Genomic DNA, 22,893 nt, shown 5'->3' on the forward strand with positions numbered 1-22,893 from the left:
CCCTCCTAACTCTGGTGAAGGTGGGATTAGCCAAGATCTCTGGTACAACTGTTTGAAGTTTATACCTTCTAACAATGTAGATTAATATATCTATCATAGGAATTAACGTTCAAATTACTTACAATCCCAAAACAAATCCCTCCTACTTTTTAAATAAGATTACAAAGTAAACCAAACCGTATCTCGAATCAATTCAACGGATACTTTTTTTTGAAATGCCACTCAATGCATTCTAAATTTGATCTCTGCATTTGCTCCAGCCTCGTATCTTTCTTCACCCAACCCAAGCAGTTAAGCTCACCGCGATTGAGCGGACCTTGGAAGACGTAGCTCAGAGGTTAAATTCCTGAGAAGTTTATGTAACAAAAAGCCCTTCAGTTGCCCCACGGGCCACGGTTTTCCTCTCCTCTATCCTCGAATGGCACCACCACCCTCATCTGAGGCACTTCTCCCTCAAACCCATTCATCAATCCTTCCTTCTTTCCTCTTGTGCTTGATGTTTCCCAGCTCTAAATTTTTTTGTGTTGAATACTTTAGATTCCGAACGGCGAGAGCAACGGAGTGCACGTCAGTAACAGCGAGCTTGCAAGAGTGGGGAACTGCAGAGTGGAGTGCAACCCAGTTCTATCACAGCAGAAGATCTCGATAAGAGGAGTCGTTGATGAGCTGCTGAAGTTGGCCAATCCGGAAAAAGGTCTCGTCTCCTTGGGCGTCGGCGATGCCGCGTCGTCCCGGTGCTTTCAGAAGGGGAAGGAGCGCTTCTCGGAGGCCGTCGCCGATGCCGTATCCTCGTCGGCGTTTGACTGCTATGCTCCTTCCTACGGCTTTCCGTTTGCCCGCCGGTAAGCACTTCATTTCCAACCACCTGTCCTCTTTAAGTTGTCGTCATGTGTGGAAGACTCCAAGTAACGTTTTCTTCTTCTACTTTTTTTCTTTTTTTCCGCTAAAAGTACCACCTCCCCTTAACCTCCCTAAAAATGTGCTTGGCCTCAAGAGCCACTTCGTTTTCGCCCGTCGCCCAAATATCATACAGCAAGAATGGTCCTCTTAGGTAACGTTTCCTTAGTGGGATGTGCCATGTGCGAGGTCATGGAGCTGTTGAACAGTGGTTGTGGGTATAGGAATTAGGTGTGAATCTGTTGATTTTTAAGGCAAGTAGAAATCTGCTATAGAAGCTGTATCTTTGGCCGAGAATTAGAGTTTACCGTTCTTTGCACGAATCTACTATTAGATCATGTATTGATCACTTTAAAATTTATACAGTCAATAAATAAATTAGTTTAGAATATTTTGAGATCTATGCAGCATGGTGATAATTTTTCTATCAAAAAAAAAACAATCTGAACTCTAGAGAGAGAGAGAGAGGAGAGCATAAAATCATTCTCGAATTTTGGGTCCCGGCCATCCAGTGTCAAATTTTTATATCTTAAGATGCACCCAGTTGATCTTCGAATATCTCAAAATTTTTAATTATTTTATTTTCTAATTTTTATGGATGTATCAATATTTATATCATTTAATTTATACAACTTTTAAAAAAAAGGGAGGGGGGGAACGTTGCTCTGTGTTATAATCCTGTAGGTCCCATGTTGTCTGCCAATGGGAGTTTGAAACAGTTTCTTGGAGCTAAGAAGGAGTGCATATCCTTTCAAGAGCAAGGAACACTGTCTCGAGACCATGTCTCACTTAATTACCGACGGTAAGAAAAAAATAAAATAAAAAACAAGATAAAGGTCATGCCTCTAATTTCCTTTGACCTACACTTTGTGAACGTGTCCGAATTGCCTTCAAATAGTTTAGGGCTCCCTTCTTATCCTTTGATGAGTGGCCAGCTGCTCATAGCCCATGTCTCACTCTTCTAATAAACTTTTGGGAACCTGTTTGACTTGTCTCTCATGAGGATATAATTAACCTGCCTTGCTTCTAAATCTAACCTCCTTGTGGACCTGTTTGATTTGTCTCAATGCATGATGTAACATTTAAACAACTAGTCCATGTACACGCAATGCATATGGTGTCAAGTCGACTAGAGCCTATCAAGATGATGGAAAGAAAACAAAAAAAGAGAAAGGCAATGGTCACTTTCAAAGAAGACCAGAGAGAGAGAGAGAGTCGAGTCGGTGGCATCTTAAGTATTTTCATTACATGGACTAGAAATATATTGCTGCTTTTATGATGTCAGATAATCACCTCTTTCTGCTATAGAGATATGCAATTGCAATTATTTTTTTAAAAAATACTAGTGCTTGCATGTTATAATGGTGCAGTATATATATAAAGCTCATAATTTGGACATATTATTGTTAAATTAACATTCGATATTTAAAGATTTTATTTCTTGAAAAAAAATAATATATGTCCGGTCGAATACTGCATTTTTTTTTCTTGTAAGAATAGCTAAAAACAGTTGTTATTTAAAAAAAAGAATATGAAAAATTCAGTTTTAAGATAGAAGCCCTTTTATGATTGTTATAATGAGCTTTTCTTGCTCCTTGTATTTTGGACTTTTTTCCAATGTTTAGTCCATGGTAGCCATCATTTGCTCATCATGCCATTTCTCTACAAATTTCCAACACCAAAATGCAACCAAACGATGAAGTATGTGGTTATTATTAACCAGATAACATGAGGCGAAACATATGACCAATTGTATGATCACCACCAAACCTACATCCATGAGGGGCTTTGCTCCTTTCACCAGGGCCACGAATTTTGGTAGCTACCATCTCACCAACGTGACCATCTCTGGAGTCCACATATAATGTTAGATTTCTAGAACCTCTTTTAATAAATCTCCAAGCAGCAAATGATGCATGGGACAAGCATGCATACCTCTTTAATATCCCAGTCTTTGCCACTTCTCACATGAAATTATGTGCATGAAAGGTGGGGTATGTGTAGAAAACTCACAACTACAGAGCAAACTAATAATTCTCTTGGTCGCCCATCTTCTACTGCTCTAATAGGTCCCATTACTGTAGAGAAACATAAAATGCAATTATGTGGAGGCTTCACTGTGGAGGATCGTGATCCGATCGAAGAGAAAGAATTAATTACTTCAACTTGTCGGATCTTGAATCTTTAGGATAGAATAAAAGAAAATAAGATAATTGATGAAAGTAGGATCTTGATTATATTTCTTATATTAATTTTTCATAATTCACAAATTGTAGTATATATCACAAGTGAAATGTAAAATCCATGCTTTTCGAGTTCACTTCTACTACTGCTAGGTTTCTAGCAGATAGAAAGTAGAGTAAATGCTTCTTGCTTTCACTTCATTTTATTCTTGTTCTTCAAGACTATAGCATATGCCTCTATTTATACTATCGAGGTCCTCTTCATTTGAGTCGAATTCTCCTTCTGATTAAAAGAAGAGGTGGAAGTACTCTACTATTGTATAGAGGTTCACTCTCTTTATTTGAGTTGAAATTCTCTTCTAGTTAGAAGAGATGAAAATTTCTTTCTTCTTATGCTAGTGAAATCCTGTCTAAATAGAATTGCATTACTATAATAATTAAAAAGAATATAATTACTAAAATAATAAAGAGCTTCTTTATTATTTGGGCATAAGCAAGATTTTGACATCTATATTGATTTTGACTTTAGTCGCATTTCGTTGCTCCATTAATTCTTGGATATGGTAGATTTTGCTCTTTAAACTTGTTTAGACCTACCCCCCCTCTCCCAACTGTCATTGATTGGAGAATTTAGGTCATACTAAGGCACAACATATGTATAGGATCTAAGTTCTGATACCAATTTGATATAATTGGAAAGATGGAGAGAATTCTTTCAACCCATTGAACTCAAACCTTTAGAATAGAATAAAAAAAAATAATTGACAAAAGCAGGATCTGAATTCTCTTTTCTCTCTTGACTTTTCATGACCCACAAATATGGCACATATCACGTTGGAAAGTAGAATTTATATACTTTACTTTCACTCCCTCTATTCCTGTTAGCTGACTTTGGCCAAAATAACCCATGAACTTAGTTCAGGCCAAAACAACTTATTTCTTCCTCACTCTAAGAAAAAAATCATTTTTAACCATCCAAACCATACCCTTCATCCCTCGTAGATGATCCTAAGTCTCATTCGATATTTTTTCGTTCAATATATACTTTAGTTGATTCAATTTTCTATCTTTATGAAAGAACTCTAAAAAAATCAAGAAGAAAAATTCATGAAAGAAAAAGATTTTTTTTTTTGAAAAAACTTAAGTTATATACAACTCACACATTAATATCTAAAGGCCTCTTTTTATTGTTGCTATTTTTATTCTTTTTTTCTTTATAAAATAGTAAAATAACATATAAAGACTGATGTAGAAGATAGAATTTCCACAAAATTTAAGTCAACTTCTACTACTCCTTGCTTTCATTTTTCACTTTTTTCTGAAAGCAATAACATTTTGTTACCAAAAGTTCTAAAAATTTTACAATCAATTTGAAAGATAAAAGGGCTTCATGGTATATGTTGTTCCATCTAGTTCATTTTCGTTAAGTTTTTTTGAAAGTACAAAGAAATGAAAGCAATATGAATTAGGTCATACTAATTAGGAGGAGGACTATGCGCTTCAGCTGCACACCTTGTCATTCTTTAGTATCATAAATTAGTAATTTAGAATATTAGTTTCTTTAGTATCATAAATTAGTAATTTTAAATTAATATCTGAAAAATCATCTATTTTTTTCCACTCAATATAATCTCTTTATTAGAATATTTATCATGGAGTTCAGATGCTCTTCAGTTTGAAGATGGACCAAACATATCTAGCTTTTTGCATCTACTTCCTTTCATTTGTTTTAACAAAATTAACATTTTGAAATGGAACAGTGCAGTGGCAGAGTATTTGTCAAGGGACACAAAGCATGGCATCAGGGAGGGGGATGTGTACTTGACTGTGGGAGGCACACAGGCTCTCCATGTGTGCTTGACCGTGCTGGCCAGCCCAGGAGCCAACTTGTTGCTGCCTCGCCCCGGCTTCGCCCCTTACGAAACTGCCTGTGAAATCTATGGCATTGAGGCCAGGTACTACCACCTTCAACCCCATTGGGGATGGGAGCTCAATCTTGATCAAGTTCGGTCCCTTGCCGATGCCAACACAGTCGGCATCGTCATCATCAACCCTAGCAACCCCTGCGGTGCCGTCTTTTCTCCCTTCCACCTCCAACAGGTCGGTGTGTTCTTCTTCTACTGTTAGTAATCTTACTAGGGTTGAAACTTGAAAGCGAATAGGATTATATCTAATTGTATTCGTTTCTGTATTCTTTCGGATACTATTTTTTTTTGTTCGAACGGATCCGGATACGGATTTGGATAGCCAGTTCAAAAATCTCCGGGTATGGATACACCTAAGTTTTCTAGATTCGGATCCGGATCCGAATATCCGTATAATAGGAATAAGCAAAAACAAGAAGTTTAAGTTAGGTTAAATTAGGAAAACAATTAAGTAATTAGCCAAATCTAAACTAAAAGAAACCCATGTGTTAGACGACCGTCACTTAAGACAGTAATCCAAATATAGAGTACCTAATTCAAAAAAAAATCTTTTGAATCATTCCGCATATTTGAAAAGCTCAAATCTCTCGTTCGTCCATTTTGTCCCTCTTTTCTCTTCGTCGATATTAGAAACCAATGCGAGAGATATTCTAAATATCAACTAACAATTTATTAGAAACAATATGAGATATATTAGAAACAATATGAGAGATTTGTATATATGTGTAGTATGTGTGCATATACTTTTTTCGTTTTGGAAAGAGAAGGGTATTCTCACCCAAAAATGTATTAAAAAAAAGGGAAAAGTGCATCCATAGGATATCAAGTTAATAGCCAATTCGCCATCTATAAGTTTACTATCAATGATTATTTTCTCATTATCAAATTTCTTTAGTAATTATGCTTGACTGCATCTAATGTTAATTAGATATCGACTTTTATTAAATACACATGCGTGTGCGCATGGGAATACCACTACTAAAATAAGAACATATGCCCCTCAAAAAAATCGATACTTGTATATATGCCCCTCCACAATTATGTTGAAGAACTATTTCTAATGATGTTGCAGTACTTTCTGCCGATGAGCATTTGAATTTTGAAGAATTAAATCATTATCATTTGAGATTTTTATTTATTTATTTTTTTTTTGATGCAGATTGCCGAGACTGCAAGAGACTTGAATATCCCTGTAATTGCTGATGAGTTATATGGGCATATGGTCTTTGGTGATAGCAAATTTGTGCCACTAGCCTCTTTTGCTCATTTGACACCAGTTATTACGATAGGAGCTTTGTCAAAGCGTTGGATGGTTCCTGGATGGCGTCTTGGATGGATAGCCATATGCGATCCTCATGAGACTTTTAAACAAGTATATGGTGCAGCGAACAGTTATATATTTTATTATTGCTAGACTAAGAATTTTTCTCAATGTTATCACAGCAACTGTTTCAGTTCTACAAAACTTTTTTTTTTAAAAAAGGAGCATTTTTGTTAGTGACTTGCCACCTTTTCATCTCTTTTGAGCAAACTCATCTGTTCAAGATTAGGTTTAACACAAGTTTCAGATATACTGCCTACTATTTTTGGTAGTTATTCAAGTTCATGGCCCAAGGCCATGAGTTCACAATTACTGGCAGTCCAACAGTTCAAAGAATAACTATCATCAAAACCAAGGAGAGGGTGAATCAAACTTTAGAAAACAGAGGTAATTGTCCCAGAGATTAAAACGTTTTTGATGTACCAAACAGATCTAGTACTTCATTCATGATGAGGCTCTTGATTCAATTTGTTGCATAGCCCCGCCCGGTGGTCTCATCGCATTCTAATCTTTTGACTTTGTAGGCTTACATAGTGAATATAAAGGAGATCATCAAAGGATTTAGGACTACTTTGGTTGCTTGTATAATTCATTTACATAAATGTCTTGGCTATTTTGATTTTACCTAGCATGCAGATTTATAAAAAGGTCGGTGTCTCGAGGATTCCATAAGTGCACAGCTTTTGAAATTTAATACACATGCATTCATGCTCTAATAATAATTCCTAAAATTATAATTAAATTATGAGTTTCGGACTACATGTTGAGTCATATTAGGCTTTTACTTCCATCCTGCATCTTTTATGTCAAATGTCATTGACATAATACCCAATGATAATGGTAGTGAAATCACTGAAACATAAGGATCGCATCCTTTATACTTTAAGAGGAAAAGATCATATCCTTTTATATTGCATTAAATATGGTGTTGGTGATTGCTTGATTGCCACAGGGTTGGACACTGTTTTGTTGTTATGGAATCTATCACTATAACCAAATTTCCTAACTCCTTGTCTGGATATTAACTTCTAGACCAATCTTATTGTCAAGCAATGCCTTACTCTTTGTTTTGTTGTGAAAGGTTAAAGTGGCAATTGAGATGCTTATGAACGTAACATCAGGTCCAGCTTCTGTAATTCAGGTTGATCACTTCATAATTTTTTTTTCTTCACTCATGTCGGTATAGCAACACTCATCCATATGAACCTTCGCAACAGGCAGCAGTTCCTGGTATTCTTTCTAATTCACATGAGGAGTTTCACAAGAATGTCCTCACAGTGTTGGAGTCCTCAGCTGAAACACTTTACACAAGAATAGTTCATATTGAAGCACTGAAATGTCACTCAAGGCCTCAGGGTTCAATGTTCATGATGGTTGGCTTTTAGTTCATTTATCTGTGTCTTTTCTTTGGTTTTTATTTAACATTTTAGTTAGACAAGATAGTTTTTGTTTAATGGCAGGTTGAGATCAACCCTGCCCTTCTACTTGGCATAGAGAATGACATGGACTTCGCTAGGGAGTTGATAAAAGAAGAATCTCTCTTGGTGCTTCCAGGTTAGAATGCACATGTAGTCTTTCCATCAAGCATGTAGCTGTAATCATGTGGCATAATCATATGCTGTTTCTGTTTTAAAATTATGCCAGTAGCAAAGAATCTATGTTGAAATTTATGTTGAAATTTGAAAATTGTAACACATTCAGGCAAAATTTTTCCAATCGAAACTAGTTAAACCGGTAGCTCTAAATGTCGAAGATCCCCCTTGTATATAATCACTGTTTAAAGCTAAAGATATTCTCATGCTAATTATGGCTATATGAGATAAACTCTAGGTTGAAATTTGAGTGCAGTTGTGCAAAGCTTTTAAGTGGAAATAAGTAGTTTGGTTAGAAAGAACAAATGAACAGATAGGTCGAAAAGTAGAACATACCACTGTACATAACCAATGTATAAAGCTAAAGACATAATTATGCTTCTTGGAGCATAATGCTTTTGCAGGTACCCCATAATTCAGCAAATAAAAAGTTTTGCATGAGGAATATGTGCCAAGGCAAGGAAGCTGTGAACATACTCAGAACAAGTCAGTTTTGTTTCCATAAGGGCATCAGCTGGAGGTAGGAAAGATCATATCTTCAATCAAGTACAGATGAACAATTTTTGATAAGGGCTCCAGTTCAGCTTCATAGACCATTAATATTAACATTAGGAACAATAATAAAAGAGTTGATCTCCTCTCTTCTTGAGGGTCACTGTGCTAGCATCTTTCATTTAGAGGCTTACATGGTCCATTAGCTTCTAACCTAATTCTTCATTTCGACAGCTGATTCACACTGTGTTGAAATCTGAGTTATACTTACCTGTTATTAGAGTTTGACAAAGCCTGGAAGTTCAAGTCAAATGGTAAATTAGATATCTAATTGAGTTTAAGCTTGTTACTGTACTAATTATGAGTTTAATGATACTCAGGTTTTGTCATTGGTTTGAAGAACTGGGTGAGGATATTCTTTGGAGTTCCTTCTGATCTACTAAGCGAGGCTTGTGACAGGATTGAATCCTTTTGCAAGAGGCGGCGCCCAACAAATTGATCTGTCGAGTGAATATAGAAACTACAAACCATGCATGGTCGAAATGCAATAATATTTTTCCGAATGTAAACTTCTTTTCAAGTATTCTTTGGCAAATATCAATTTGGATTATCCAAGTACAATACTTCTAATCAATTGTTTTGTAAGTAAAACTTTTGAAAGATATAATATTAAATGTGTCACCAATTATCCAGTTCCTGCAATTGTTTAAACCTTTGACAATTTTTGGAAATACTTGCAAACAAGCCCTTAGCATTTGCTGATCATCTACATGGTATGATGCCATTATCTGCTTGCTTCACTCATTGCAGTATGCTCCACTCGCTTTGCTCGCTCCGCGTGGGAAAAAAAAGCTTCTGTTTGGCTCTCTAGGACTTGCAAACGCAAGGCACACTCAACACTATCATCTATAATTAGTCAAACTGCATCACAGCCTCAAATCAATTAGTAAGAAACTTCTGCATTTCTTCAAACTTCAAAGCTTCCACTTATTTTCAGAATATTTCGGTTGATCTCCTCATCCTTGCTCTCAAGTAAAGGTAGATCTTTTGAAGAATATAATAATTGTTAGTCAAGCCAAAACTCATCTTCAAAGGCCCTAGGTAAGCGAAGAAGCTTAAGTTTTAGATGGCCCTCAATATTAGTTTGAGAGCTTAGAGGTTACTCACAGGCAATACACCCTCTATGGCTCTATACCTTAATTGGAGAACCTTTTTAGACCATAGAGGCACATACAAAAGATTAAATACCATTATTTTCCTCGAACTTCTTCATTTTTGGTAAGGATTACCTCAACCATATGTTCTTGAGAATTCCTCATCAAGATCTACAAGTTCCTCAAGCGTTGCTCGATGCAAATTAAGAGTAGAAATCAGTCGATTATAAATGTACTGGTTTGAAGAGATCAGAGCCAATCAGAAACACAACAATGCCTCACACAGTAAAGCATGTCTATGATCTCATATCATGTTGGGGATGACCAGGTGGTGGTTGTGGATCGAGAACTTGCTCTTTGTGATGATTTGTGCTCATCTCGATTATGCTTGACCCAGACTCTATTCCATCAGAACTGCTCCTTTGTCTTGAAAAAATTTATGCCCTACCTTCCAAACTGATCCAAGTTGTGCTGAAGTTCGAAATACCTACATTAGCGAAAACCAAGGCGACAATACTTGAACTGGCCCATCCTCAAACCTCAGCCCCACCATAATGCAATTAGAGAAAACATAATCATCGGTTAAGAAATTTTGTCAACCATTATCCTCATGATATGAAATCCAGCTCACAAACTCAAGTCATTCTTAAGATGCAGCTAATGTATAATTTAGGTACCTATATTCAAAGATAGCCATGTTGGGTCGGGTCTCTTATGCTGCAAAAATGCAACCACACAAAGCAAGGATACTATCATTACTGGTCTCTGCACTCAATTAGAGAGATGATCCTTCTCAAACACGGTTCATCTCTACAACATTCAATCAAAGCTGCTCCATTTTCTCTTGAAAACTTTACTGCACTCCTCCCAAATATATCCAAGTAATGATCAAGCTCATGATACCTACCTGCTTTTATCAAGATATGAGCGATATTGCTTGCAAGAACCCCATCCTCTATTCTCAAATCTGAAATCTTATGCTCTTCGAGCACAGCTAATGCATGATTTAGAAGACCGGCTTTCAGATAACCCTCCATCAGAAGCGAATAAATTGAACTAGTCGGTCGGATCCCACGGCTTCTCATGTCAGAAAGCTGACTTCTTGCTTCATTAAGCTTGCCTGCTTTAACCAAAGAATTTATAAGAACACCATAACCTTCCACATTCACACAAACTCCCCTCTGCAACCACCTATCAAACATCTTGACTACTTTCTCAAAGAGCCCAAGTTCACCATACATAGACATCATATACAAGCATGCCTCCCCACTTAAAGCCCCTGCAACCTCCATTTCCTCCCAAGCCACCTCTGCTGGCCTCCTCAATCCTGCTTTTGAGTACACATAAATCATCGAAGCATAAATCGAATCCAACATCTTATCCCCCTCCAAAGATTTCATATCTCTAAATATCTTCTCAGCCTCTTCGATCAAACCAAGCTTTCCACATCCATGAATGAGCGAAGCAGCATAAAATTCCGGCTCACAGACTGTTCTTAGAAGATCAAATGCTTCCATCACCATCCTCTTCTCCACCATTGCCTCCGCAAAAATGAAAAAGCTCTCCTTTTTCTTTATCATTCCCTCTCGAAGCAAAAAACCGGCTTCGGAAACCATTCCCTGCTTCAAGAAACCCTTCATCAGGTCCAAGCTCAAAGCTTCATCAGGTCTAAAGGTAGCATTTTTCATCATCTCCTCCAAAACCACCCAAGAGAGCTTCATCCACCCAACTTGGCACAAAATCCCTAACAAATTCCTATAAATTTCCTCGTCGGCCAAAATTGCTCTCTCTCCCATCTCCAAGAATGCCTCCATTGCCGCCTTCCCATCTCCAGTGACCGTATAAAGATTCAGCAAGCTGGAATAGAATCCTAACGCAGGGTTGTCAATCTCTGCCTTTGCTCTCTCTGAAACCTTAATCGCCTCATCAACGAGCCCATTCTCGGTCAGGATTGCGACGGCAATGGAGTAGATCTCTGAACTGGGTCCGAGGGCTTCGATCAATTGCTCGAGCAGGGAGCGGGCAAGATCGCGTCTTTCGGGGAAGAGACCGACGAAGAGGGAGCGGAAGTCAGCGGGGGATAGGGCGACGCCATGCTTTCTCATCTCGTCGAGATAGAACCGGATCCGAAAGGGGTGGGGAGAGCGTGATCGGAGCTGGGTGCGGAGGAGGGCAGATAAGAGGGAGGAGTCGGGGCGGAAGTGGGGCCTCGAGGAGCGGAGGAAGCGGTAGAAATCGAAGGCGAGGAGGGGGTCGGCAACCGCGGAGACGAGCGTGGCAGCGGCGCCGGAAGAGACGGTGGCCGGGGAGGTCCGGAGGGCGTCGAGGGAGTGGGAGAGATTGGGGTCGCGGGCATTTTGGGAAGAGGGAGATAGAAGCTTTAGAAATCGGCGGACGGCTTGCCGGCCCTTGCGGGGAGGAGAAGTGCCGGCGGCAGGGCTGTTTTGGGAAGGGGAAGAGTCGGAAGTGTAGAAAATGGGAAGAGGGTTAGATCGGGAAGGAAATTTCGGTCGGAGTCGTCGAAGATGACGGCGGAGCAGCATACCTGGTTCTTCGTTTGGTGCTCCCCTGAACTCGGCGTTCATAAGATATGTTCCTCCACAGTTCACCCAATAAAAAAGTGCCACGTAGAGACATTATCTAATTCATTCTGCTTTGATCAGAAAAAAATATTAGATAAACCAGGCTCACGACTAATTATTTTTCTTCCCGTAATAGCAACATACTAAAATAATTCCATGCTAGATTCATGATGAATCTAATCTACCTAATAATTTCTCCCTATATAGTCCCAACTATTCATCAAAATTATTCTTTTTAAAGAGTAAAAAAAATTACCATCAATTTATATTAATTTGGAATAGTCATAGATCAATAAGAGTCCCATCTGCCACACCAGCTGAATTCTTTTATATTCAATGAAACTGCTGATTTTTTACAACCAACAGTTAAGTTTGCCATAGCTATAGCAATACTTTGATTTGGAAGTAGTCCAAAACTACTATGATGACACTGTAGAAGATAACCAACCTATCAACTTATCTAATACAGTTTGAGGTTTGGATTGGAGTTTGCTATTATTGCACATTTTCAGTGCTTTGCCACTGCATGTTTCTGACACAAAGCACCAACCTTTTTCTACTTAGGAAATGCATTTAACTTTTTATTTTGACAACTTGTACAAGTTTTAGCCTAGATGTTGTTGTATATCTTTATTATGTGGACCATTGCCTTTTTATCCATGACCCTGCAGCCATGCTTGTGCATAGGTATGTTATGCATCAGTTTATGGATTGGGATGGAACTGGGCATGTGTTTTGATGCTCGTAGGCAATATGCTCAAATTTTCGTTAACCTACAGATACAGACATGGAAAAACTTCCAAGGAATATCCAAAAAATACTTAGGAATGATGCATGAAAGCACCAGCAAACAAATAGTGGTTGAGAGGTGCCAATTAGAGCATGTATTGCGTCATGCAATCCTTTGCAACACTTATTTGTATCTCAGGAGGATGGCTCAAAGCAAGATTGAAGCACTCTGAAATGGTCCTGGTTTTCAGCATACTCACATCTGAGATTGAGAAATTCAGGGGGCATCTCATCACCATTTCACAAACATCCATCCTAATTTTCAGGGCTTGAGAAGGATAAGGTGATGAGGGGAAACATTGGATAAAGTTTTGATTCAGGATAACAAGCTTAGTTACTTCAGCAACGTGCATCGACGAATTAAAAAGTACTATCAGTGGAAACTATGTAAATGTTGCACTGCTGATCCTAGATTCTAAGATGGGCTCAAACATTCTCATCTGTCTCTTAATCTCTTGAAAGATAAGAGTGGACACCATCTGAAACAAAAATTCAGAAACCAACTTGGATCAATTTCACCCGTTGGTGCATGAGCAATTGCTTGCCAGTGTGCTCTCAATCCAAAAAATATGATGGAATTCACACACACAAGATTTTCACCTCTCTGAAACATATAACTGGGCATCATAGAAAAAGATGGATAGGATGGATAGGAATCCAGCTCCTTGCAGATCAAAGCACTGAAGTCTTACATTGGAGTGATTACCAAAACAAAGCAACTCAAAAGTTTTCTTGTCACCTTTTCAACGAAACATGCAGATGAGAGTATGATTCCAACACTGCAAGAGCTTGAACTGATAAAAAGTTAACGCCCCCTGACGGCATAGGCAAAGGAGATGGCAGCAAAAACGGTGGTTATAGCAGGATACAGCCATTTCCAGAGTCCTGCCTTCTGAGTCTTGGTCACGACATGCTGCAAAACCACAAGCTCCCTATTCATGTCCTCAATCTTCCCCACCCAACTCTTATAAGCCATCTTGATGGTCTCCAACTCTTTCACAAATGGTTGCATCTCCTCATCCTTCTCTTCCTCACTCCCAATGTCCCTCGCAACACCGACCTCTCTGACTTCAACTGATCCATGCATCATCTCTGTGGTATTCTTCAGAAGGGATAGAACCCTTTTAGAGCTCATATCGGCAGCTTCGATCTTTCTCTCCATACCCTCAAGGCTCTGCTGAGCAGTCATCAGTTTCTTCTCGAACGAAGTGTTTTCCTCCTTCAGGACATCAGATTGCACCTTCCATCCCTCCTCCTTCAGAGCAAAGTCATTGAGTGCCCTCTGAACCTGCTGCATCTCTTCTGCAGCCTCATTATTCCTCTTCTTTAGCTCCTCAGTTTGCACTCTCAGGCAATCCTCTTCCACCTTCTGAAGATCTAGGTCTCTCCAAGCAGAGTCCCTCTCAGCTTGCAATTGAAAGTTTGTGTCGGTGTGGTCGTTGCACATAACTTGCAGCTTGTAAATGGTTGATCGGAGCTGTTGCAACTCTTTCTGTAAATTATTAATTTCAGTCTCCTGCGCAGCCCTCACTCCTTCAATTGCAACCTTCTCCCTCTCAATCTCCCTCATCCATGTCCTCGAAGTATCCAACTCCTTTTCAGATGACATCACTCGTTCCTCATAGTAGAGGAAAATTTCTTCCTTCTCGTTCTCCAGAGCACCCAACTCTGCCTGAAGCCTCTCGAGCTCCTCTGTAACCTTTTCATGCTTCTTCTCCATCTCCGCAACTTCAGACAGCAGCCCTTTCTCTTCCTTCTTCAGCAATTCAAAAGCAGACTTGGAGCAATTAACCTCAGCTTCCAGCCTATGGTTGTTCTCGGAAAGGCTCTGGAGATCAGGTTCCAAATTCGATACCCATGCAACAAGAGCCTCCTTCTTGACAATTTCAGACAGCAGCTCCTCTGTGACCTTCGCAATCCCCTTTTCCATCTCGGCAATCTCATTCCGCAGCCCTTCCTCTTCCTTCTTCAGCAAAAATATGACAGCCTTCAAACAACCAACCTCAGATTCCAAGCTTTGGTTGTTCTCGACCAGGCTCCGATGCTCTGCTTCCAAAGATGTTACCTTCGCAGCAATAGCCTCCCTCTTGGCCTTTACCGACTCCGCCTCTTCTTGCTTAATCTTGATCACTTCTTCCATCCTCCTCTCACCACTCTCCACCAATTGTTTGTATTCGTCGAGGCTGGCTTCCATGGAAGCCTTCTCCTGGAGAAGAGAATGGATGAGTTCTTCCCTCTTCTTACCCTGTTCCACAAGTTCATTGCGCTCCGTCTCTAATTTCCCAACATTTGCTCCGATCTCAGCGATACCAATCTCCAGCTCCCGGACTTTGGCTTCCAGACCCCTCACCTCCTTCTCCTTCTGATCAAGATGCATCGAGTTCAAATCTTTCTCCAAGAGGGCACGATCAAGAGCCTTCTTGACCTCATCCCTCTCTCCGACCACCATCTCCAACCGCTCGCCGCCGCTCCTCAGCTCTTCCGCCGTGGAGTCCACCCTCGCCTGCAGGGACCGGAGGTCCGTCTCCACCCGCCCCGCCGCGAGCTGCCGCTCCGCGAGGACGGAGGAGAGGACGAGGCGGCTGACGTCGCGCTCGACGCGGGCGAGGAAGGCGTGGTCGTTGGCGAGGCCATCGAGGCGGCACTGGAGATGGTCCACCTGCTGCCGCCGCTCCACCGTCTCCTTGATGAGGAGGTTGTTGAGGGTCTTGAGGCTCTCCATCTTGTCCGGCAAGAGGTCTCGGCCCGACGGAGGTGGTGGATGCGACAACACCTCCTTCTTCTCCACCGCCTCCGTCGCCAACGCCGTCGCCGGAGACACCTTCTTCCGGGCCATCTCGATCGCCAGATAAGGAGACACAATGGTTAGGGTTTAAACGAAGGGGAGAAGGGAACGAATGCTAGGGTTTTAGAATATATATATAGGAAGGAATGGTGACCGTTTGAGGAGGTACTGAAATTCGAAATAGATCACCGGGTAGAGGACGGATGGGATTCTTCGTTTTTAATTTTATCGGCGCTCGGATCACCAACCCACAATGACACCCAGTCACGTTTGAATGGAATCAACCGCCAGGTTTTTCATATTTTCGGTGAGTTGAGCGGGTGTGTTTTTGGGGCTATATTGTAGAAAAAAATTATATCCTAGATACATCTGTACGCTATTACAATCACCTCGCCTTATTCTTATAGCTCCATTTATCATGGATTGCTATCTTGCACATATTATCACGATTTGTTTTCGTGGTGCACCGCTGATATAGTGTATGCGGTATAGATTAGATTAGATTAAATTGGTATCAGAGTTTCGTTTTTCTGGTGGTAAATCATTCTATGCTTACGTTCTTTTAGTTTTACCTGTGGCCCATCAGGCCCAATTACACACACTCTCCTACGTCATATTAAAGAAAAAGTCTTCATAAAAAAAAAAAAAATCAGGGCGATGACTCTACGAATATAAAAATACGCATCACCTATGAATGCATCAAAATTCACAAAAGAGCAGTGGTAACTAGGTGCGCCATCAAGAAAAGATTAAAGAGAACTTTTATTTTTATTATAATATAAACTCCGGGAATTAGATTTCAACCCATACTTTATATTTTTTTTAATACTATTTTATGTGTTTCCCACTCCACATGGACTCGATCATGGAACCAGTGAGCCATGCAATCTTCCCCCTTTTCTCTCTTTGATTGCAACACTCCATGGTCATGGAGCCCTGCCTCCTTTCTCTCACATTCATCATGCATGTCAAGTTTTAGTTTTAGGGGTAATTAATCACCGGTCCATTTATTGACCGGTCTCTAACGTTTAATTCCTGTTGACTGGTTGTTTAACAATCAGTCTAGCCATATTGCAATACTTTATTATGAGATGAAAATGCCCCATACGGATATTTTAATCTTTGTCGCTTTATCTCCCATCCCACCGGAGAAGAGAAAGAAAAAAGGGGGTCGGGCCAGCCACTGCTGGCGCTGGCCATGGCCCGACCCCTCCCGAGTCTCCTCCCGCGGCCGCGCCACCGAAAATGCTCATGCCCCCGCCCTACGGTGGGGAGGGGCCGAAGAAGAGGAAGAAGGGTGGCCATGGCATCCTGCGGCCATCGTCGGCCTTGACCCGCCCTTCTTCCGCGTCCGCCGTGGCCCGGCTCCTTTCCGGTGCCGACGTCCTCGCGGGAGGAGAAGAATTCTCCGCGGGCCATCTGCGGCCGCTGCCCGGGCCCCTCTCGTGGCTTCCTCCTGCGTCCGCCACTCGATCCCTTTCCGACGCCGGTGGCATTGCGGGAGGAGAAGAAAGAAGAAAGAAGAAGAAGGGAAGAAGAGAAGAAAAAAAGAAAAAGAAAAAAAAGAAAAAGGAAAGAAAAAAAAAAAGAAAAGAAGAAAAGAAAGAAAGAAAGAAAAAATAAATAAATAAATACACACACACATATATATATATATATATATATACACACACAAACAAAAAGAAGAAAAAAAGAAAAGAAAAAAAAGGAAAGAAAAAGAAGAGAAGGAAAGAAAAAGAAGAAAAGAAAAAAAAGAACAAAAAGGAAAGAAAAAGAAGAAAAAGGAAAAAAAGGAAGATAAGGAAAGAAAAAGAAGAGAAAGGAAAAAAAAAGAAGATAAGGAAAGAAAAGGAAAGAAAAAGAAGAAAAAGGAAAGAAAAGGAAAGAAAAAGGAAAGAAAAAAGAAGAAAAAGGAAAGAAAAAGAAGAAAAAGGAAGGAAAAAGAAAAAAGAAAAGAAAAAAAGGGGAAGAAAAAGAAGAGAAGGAAAGAAAAAGAAGAAGAAGAAGAAAAAGGAAAGAAAAAGAAGAAAAGAAAAGAAAAAAAAGAAAAGAAGAAAAAAAGAAAAATAATGAGTTAGTGGTAGTTAAGTTAGTAAGCTTGGTACATAGGTAATATAGTATGGCACACATTTAAGTAAGCTTGGCATACAATTAATCAATGTTTTAACACTTAATCTAGCCTGACACAGTTTTCTGTTTTGTGCATATAGTTTACCTTTTCCTGCACATAGATATAGTTTCTGTGCACACAGTTAAGTTAAGCTATCTAATTTTGGTCGAATATTTCGAATCAGTTACAACGGCGTGGTAGACACGTAATATAGGTTGTTCTTGTGAGCCAAGACTTATCCTAGCATGGCGCATAGTCGATTAAGCTTGAAATACACTTAATTAACCAATGCACACACTTAATAAACTTTGAAACACAGTTTTCTTTTCTGTGCACACAGTTTACTGTTTCCTACACACAGGTATGGTTTCTCTGCACACAGTTAAGTTAAGCAATCTGATTTTTGTAGAATATTTCGAATCAATTACAATGACATGGTAGACACTTAATATAAGTTGTTCTTGTGAGCCAAGTCTTACCTTAGCATGACGCATAGTTGATTAAACTTGAAACACACTTAATTAACCCCGAAATACATTTTTTGTTCTGTGCACACAGTTTACTGTTCCCTGCATACAAGTATGGTTTTTTTGCACACATTTAAGTTAACCATGCTATATTACCTGTGTACCAAACTTACTAACCTAACTGCCACTCACTCATTATTTTCTTTTCTTTTCTTTTTTTTTCTTTTTTTATTATTTTTTTTCTTTCCTTTTCTTCCTTTTTTTTCTCTTGATATTGATAGATACAGTGGAAGAAAAGACAAAAAAAAAAGAAGAAAAAAAAAGAAGAAAATAAAAAAGAAGAAAAAGGAAAGAAAAAGAAGAGAAGGAAAGAAAAGAAGAAAAGAAAAAAAAAGAATAAAAAGGAAAAAAAAGAAGAAAAAGGAAAGAAAAAGAAGAAAAAGGAAAGAAAAAGAAGACAGTTAAGTATTTTCTGTGCACAATTAAGTCTTCTCTGTACACAGACTTGATTGTGTCCAGAAAATACTTAACTGCGTACAGATAGCACTTAACTGCGTACATCACATAATTAAATCTTTTCTGCATACACTTAAATCTTCTTTGTACATAGTTAAGTGTTCTCTGCATCACACAGTTAAGTGTGCGCAGAAAATACTTAATTGTGTACAGAGAATATTTAACTATGTGCATCACACAGTTAGGTATTCTCTATACATAATTAAATTTTTTCTGCACACACTTAAATCTTCTCTGCACACAGTTAAGTGTGTGCAAAGAAGACTTCATTGTGTACAGAGAATATTTAACTGTGTGCATCACATAGTTAGGTGTTCTCTATACACAATTAAATCCTCTCCGCATATACTTAAATTTTCTCTGCACATAGTTAACTGTTATATACATCACACAATTAAGTTAAATATTCTCTATACAAAATTAAGTCTTCTCTGCACATACTTAAATCTTCTCTGCACACAGTTAAGTGTTCTATGTATCACACAGTTAAGTGTTCTTTTTCTTTCCTTTTTCTTCTTCTTTTTTTCTTTTTTTTTCCTTTTCTTCTTTTCTTTTCTTTTTTCTTTTTCTTTCTTTTTCTTTTCTTTCTTTATCTGTACATAGTTAAGTATTCTCTGCATCACACATTTAAGTATGTGCAGAGAAGACTTAATTGTATGTAGAGAATACTTAACGGTGTGCATCACATAGTTAACTATTTTCTGTACACAATTAAGTCTTTTCTACACACACTTAAATTTTCTTTTTCTTTTTTTTTCTTTTTTTTTCTTCTGTTTTTCTTTTTTCTTTCTTTTTTCTTTTTTTTCCTCTCATGAGGCCGGCGGCGCCAAAAGGGGGCTGTGCCATGGCGGCAGCGGGAGGGGGCCCGGCAACGGCCACTTTATTTATTTATTCGTTCATTCACACATATATATATATATATGTATATGTATTTATTTATTATGGATTTATTTATTTTTCTTTTCTTTCTTTTTTATTTTTTTATTTTCTTATTTTTCTTTCCTTTTCTTCTTCTTTTTTTTCTTTTCTTCTCCCTTTTTTTTCTTCTATTTCTCCTCCCGTGAGGCCGGCGACGCTAGAAGGGGGCCGGGCCGTGGCGGCCGCGGGAGGAGGTCTGGCTGCGGCAGCTTTATTTATTTATAATTATTTTATTTCATTAAAATATATTATTTATTTATTTATTTATTTATTCATTCGTTCATATATATATATTGATGCATTAAGTTATTTATTTATTTTTCTTTTCTTTCTTTTTTTTTCTTTTTTTTCTTCTTTTCTTTTTTTCTTTTCTTTTCTTCTTTTTCTTTTTCTTTTCTTCTTTTTTTTCTTTTCTTTTTCTTTTTTTCTTCTCTTCTTTCCTTCTTCTTTCTTCTTTCTTCTCCTCCCGCGAGCCGGTGGCGCTGGAAGGGGGCCGAGCCGCGACGGCCACTGGAGGGGGCCCAGGAGGGGGTGGGGCCGCCGACCGCGGTTGGCCAGCGGAGAACACCTCTCCTCCCGCGAGGCTAGCGACTCCGAAAAGGGGCCGGGCCGCGGTAGACGCGGGAGGAGGGCGGGGTGCGGCCGGCGATGGCCGCAGGAGGGGGCTCGTGAGGGGGCAAGGGCGGGGGCAATCCTGGCGGCGCGGCCGTGGGAGAGGGCTCAGGAGGAGACGGGCCCGCGGGAGGGGGCTCGGGAGGAGGCGAACCGGGGCCGGCGGCGGCCGCAGGAGGGAGCTCGGGCGGGGGTGAGCCGTAGTCGGCGGTGGCCACGCCTTTTTCTTCCTCTCCTTTTGGGAATGGGAGATCCGGAGGGTAGGGGCATTTTCGGTCTTTTTTAAAAAAATAAAAGGGGTTCAAGGATCGGAAATTAAACTTGGTGAAGATATTGGTCGGAAGATTTTAAGACCGATCAACCAGAACTTTTTGTTATAGCGCGGTCTTTTGGAGGGTGGGGAATTGATTACCCCTTAGTTTTATACTTATACATGGAGAGAGGGCTAGGTCCAACAATTCTAAGACACCGATCGACGTTGGAGAAATTATATTCACGTGCACCATATCTGTGGTGCACCGCAGAAATAATTCGAGATAAGATGAAAAGAGCAGGAAGCCAAAACAAGCGCATGATAAATGAAGCTGTTGCTGGAAATTGGACCCGGGGGCTGCCGCGAACTGAGAGGGGAGGAGCTCCGCTGCCGGGACGGTGGGTGGCGGTGCGTCGACTGGTGGCGTCCTCCTGGAGAGTCCTGCAAGAAAGCCGGTGGCCGGGCTTTCCGGCGCCGGCCCTCCGAAGCTCAAGTCAGAGGGGGTTAATATGTGGGGAGTCAAGGAGGAGAATGTTTGTTCTCTCTTTTTTGTGTATATCTGTGTCCGTCCCTCCTTTTCCCCCCAGGTTCTCTTTTATAGGAAGATATTATGTTACCTGGGAGGTGACAGGGAAATTTGTCTTCTTTTGTGATAATTGGGCACGATCACGCTTATTAATGGCGTTGTGGAGAATAAGGCCGGATCAGGCCGGAGTCAGGGAGTTGTCACGGTTGATCGGACCCGTTGGGGTGGTTGAACCGCCGGCCGTGGTGGGCCTGGGGTTCGTAGATAGCAAGTGCATTAATTGCTGAGTGAACCGGTGGTCAGGAAGAGCCATATGCTTTGATGGTTCAGTGATCCGGAGATCATCTTGAGCCGTGTTCATTTAATGGTCGAGTGCATCGGAGGCCTGAGGGGGTCTCATGCATTAATGATAGGGCGTGCCGAATGCCGGCGGAGATCACGTGCCTTGATGACCTAGGAATGGTGGCAGATTGTAGTGGAGTCATGTATTTAGTTGTCAGATCCTTTAGAGGATTAGGTGGAGATTGGATATTTGGCTAAGGTACGGGCCCGGCTCGGGTGCTGAGTCGAGCTGGTTGATTAGCGGAGTGTCCTATGGCGGGGTTGCTTCTCTTGGTCGGCACTCTTTGGTCGAGCGCCTCTCTGGTCGGCGCTCTTTGGTCGAGCGCCTCTCTGGTGGGCGCTCTTTGGTCGGGCGCCTTCAGACTGGCATGACTTGGGTTTTCCCCCCAACAGAAGCCTACAAAAATGAGACGAGATGATTGACGTAGTGCACCACCTAAGGTATAATTTCTTACCGCCTTGGCTAGGTCCTAAGCCAAATTTACTAGCCTGCCTTTAGTTTAGTTTTCAGTCAAACTGCATTATTTGTTAAGTAGAAGAGAGATGTAATACACTTAAAATCCTTGTTGATTCGAATATCTAATCCCAAAGGAAGGTTATGATCTTCTTTGTTAATTCGAATATCTAATCCCAAAGGAAGGTTATGATCTTCTTTGTTAATTCGAATATCTAATCCCAAAGGAAGGTTATGATCTTCTTTGTTAAAGGCAATGGACTCCAATTGCTTGCCTTGATGGCTTTCCTTCCTCCTACATCCCATCCCTATCCTCCTTTTGACCTGCTCTTTTCCCATCCCCCATAAGCCATCATCTTCTCCAAATTTTGGCACCAACAACCAATGACCTACAACTGCCGAGAGCTTGGAGAAGGGGAAAGGCAAAGGAGGAGGAGGAAAAGGTCTCCGCAGGATGTTTTTATGGTGATTTCTACCAATATCTTCCCAACATCTAATGGGGACAACCAATAACCAACATACATCTCCACTTGGGTTAGGGACGAATGGATGTTTCTCAAAATTTTTTTTTTTTTGGTGTATCGGTAGCTCATGTCAAACGAGCATGAGCGCTACCCTAAGCATCATTTTTCAGATCTCGAGTCCCAACCAGACTAACTCATGCGTACTTGAGTGTGAGATTTGGTAGGTTGACCAATACAAGTCTCCCAAAACTCCCCTTCTAAGTAATTTGCTATGCTAGGTATCAAAATATAGATCAACAACATAAAAAATAAAATTTTATAAAAATAATCCACTTTATTTTTCTTTTCATAGACCTGCCAACTTATATGTGTACTTTTTTTCTATCGGACTAGAGCCTATCTATGAAATTTTGGATAATATTCAGTAATTTTAAAAATAAATTACTTTATATAATATAAATATTAATTATTAAAGAGAGAGTTGAATTATATATTTTATATTAATTTTTTA

At 40.1% G+C, this 22,893-nt stretch overlaps 3 protein-coding genes across 6 annotated transcripts; 1 reads left to right on the forward strand and 2 right to left on the reverse strand.

The window, feature by feature from the left end:
* Positions 1 to 349: 349 nt before the first annotated feature.
* Positions 350 to 9,102, forward strand: LOC103719690 (nicotianamine aminotransferase 1-like). Of its 4 annotated transcripts, XR_005514430.1 has the most exons (9): positions 350 to 442; positions 538 to 842; positions 4,841 to 5,180; positions 6,165 to 6,377; positions 7,408 to 7,467; positions 7,544 to 7,699; positions 7,787 to 7,880; positions 8,314 to 8,438; positions 8,791 to 9,102. XR_005514430.1 is itself a non-coding variant. In XM_039132628.1 (8 exons), exons 1-8 carry the CDS (start codon positions 419 to 421, stop codon positions 8,907 to 8,909), a joined length of 1,311 nt encoding a protein of 436 aa, XP_038988556.1. In that variant the 5' UTR covers positions 350 to 418; the 3' UTR covers positions 8,910 to 9,102. The 4 variants fall into 4 exon arrangements, 3 of the variants coding, with proteins under 3 accessions (XP_038988556.1, XP_038988557.1, XP_038988558.1); XM_039132628.1 differs by lacking the exon at positions 8,314 to 8,438; XM_039132629.1 differs by lacking the exon at positions 8,791 to 9,102 and having other exon boundaries at positions 8,314 to 8,784.
* Positions 9,103 to 10,319: 1,217 nt separating this feature from the next.
* LOC113463569 (pentatricopeptide repeat-containing protein CRP1, chloroplastic-like) lies at positions 10,320 to 12,107 on the reverse strand. The gene has a single exon (XM_026809462.2). It carries the CDS (start codon positions 12,105 to 12,107, stop codon positions 10,320 to 10,322), a length of 1,788 nt encoding a protein of 595 aa, XP_026665263.2.
* A 1,446-nt stretch (positions 12,108 to 13,553) lies between these two features.
* On the reverse strand, positions 13,554 to 15,839 carry LOC103719706 (rootletin-like). The gene has a single exon (XM_008809073.4). It carries the CDS (start codon positions 15,769 to 15,771, stop codon positions 13,741 to 13,743), a length of 2,031 nt encoding a protein of 676 aa, XP_008807295.1. The 5' UTR covers positions 15,772 to 15,839; the 3' UTR covers positions 13,554 to 13,740.
* Positions 15,840 to 22,893: the final 7,054 nt, after the last annotated feature.

This window comes from Phoenix dactylifera, chromosome 12 (assembly GCF_009389715.1).
Source record: "Phoenix dactylifera cultivar Barhee BC4 chromosome 12, palm_55x_up_171113_PBpolish2nd_filt_p, whole genome shotgun sequence".
NCBI lineage: Eukaryota > Viridiplantae > Streptophyta > Magnoliopsida > Arecales > Arecaceae > Phoenix > Phoenix dactylifera.

Excerpts from the sequence above, each read along its gene's own strand:
- LOC113463569 (XM_026809462.2), bottom strand. The coding sequence starts at position 12,107 with ATGCTGCTCCGCCGTCATCTTCGACGACTCCGACCGAAATTTCCTTCC.
- LOC103719706 (XM_008809073.4), bottom strand. The coding sequence starts at position 15,771 with ATGGCCCGGAAGAAGGTGTCTCCGGCGACGGCGTTGGCGACGGAGGCG.
- LOC103719690 (XM_039132628.1), top strand. The coding sequence starts at position 419 with ATGGCACCACCACCCTCATCTGAG. Across the intron at positions 443-537 it reads CACCACCACCCTCATCTGAG|ATTCCGAACGGCGAGAGCAA; the intron begins GCACTTCTCCCT and ends TGAATACTTTAG. Across the intron at positions 5,181-6,164 it reads CTCCCTTCCACCTCCAACAG|ATTGCCGAGACTGCAAGAGA; the intron begins GTCGGTGTGTTC and ends TTTTTGATGCAG.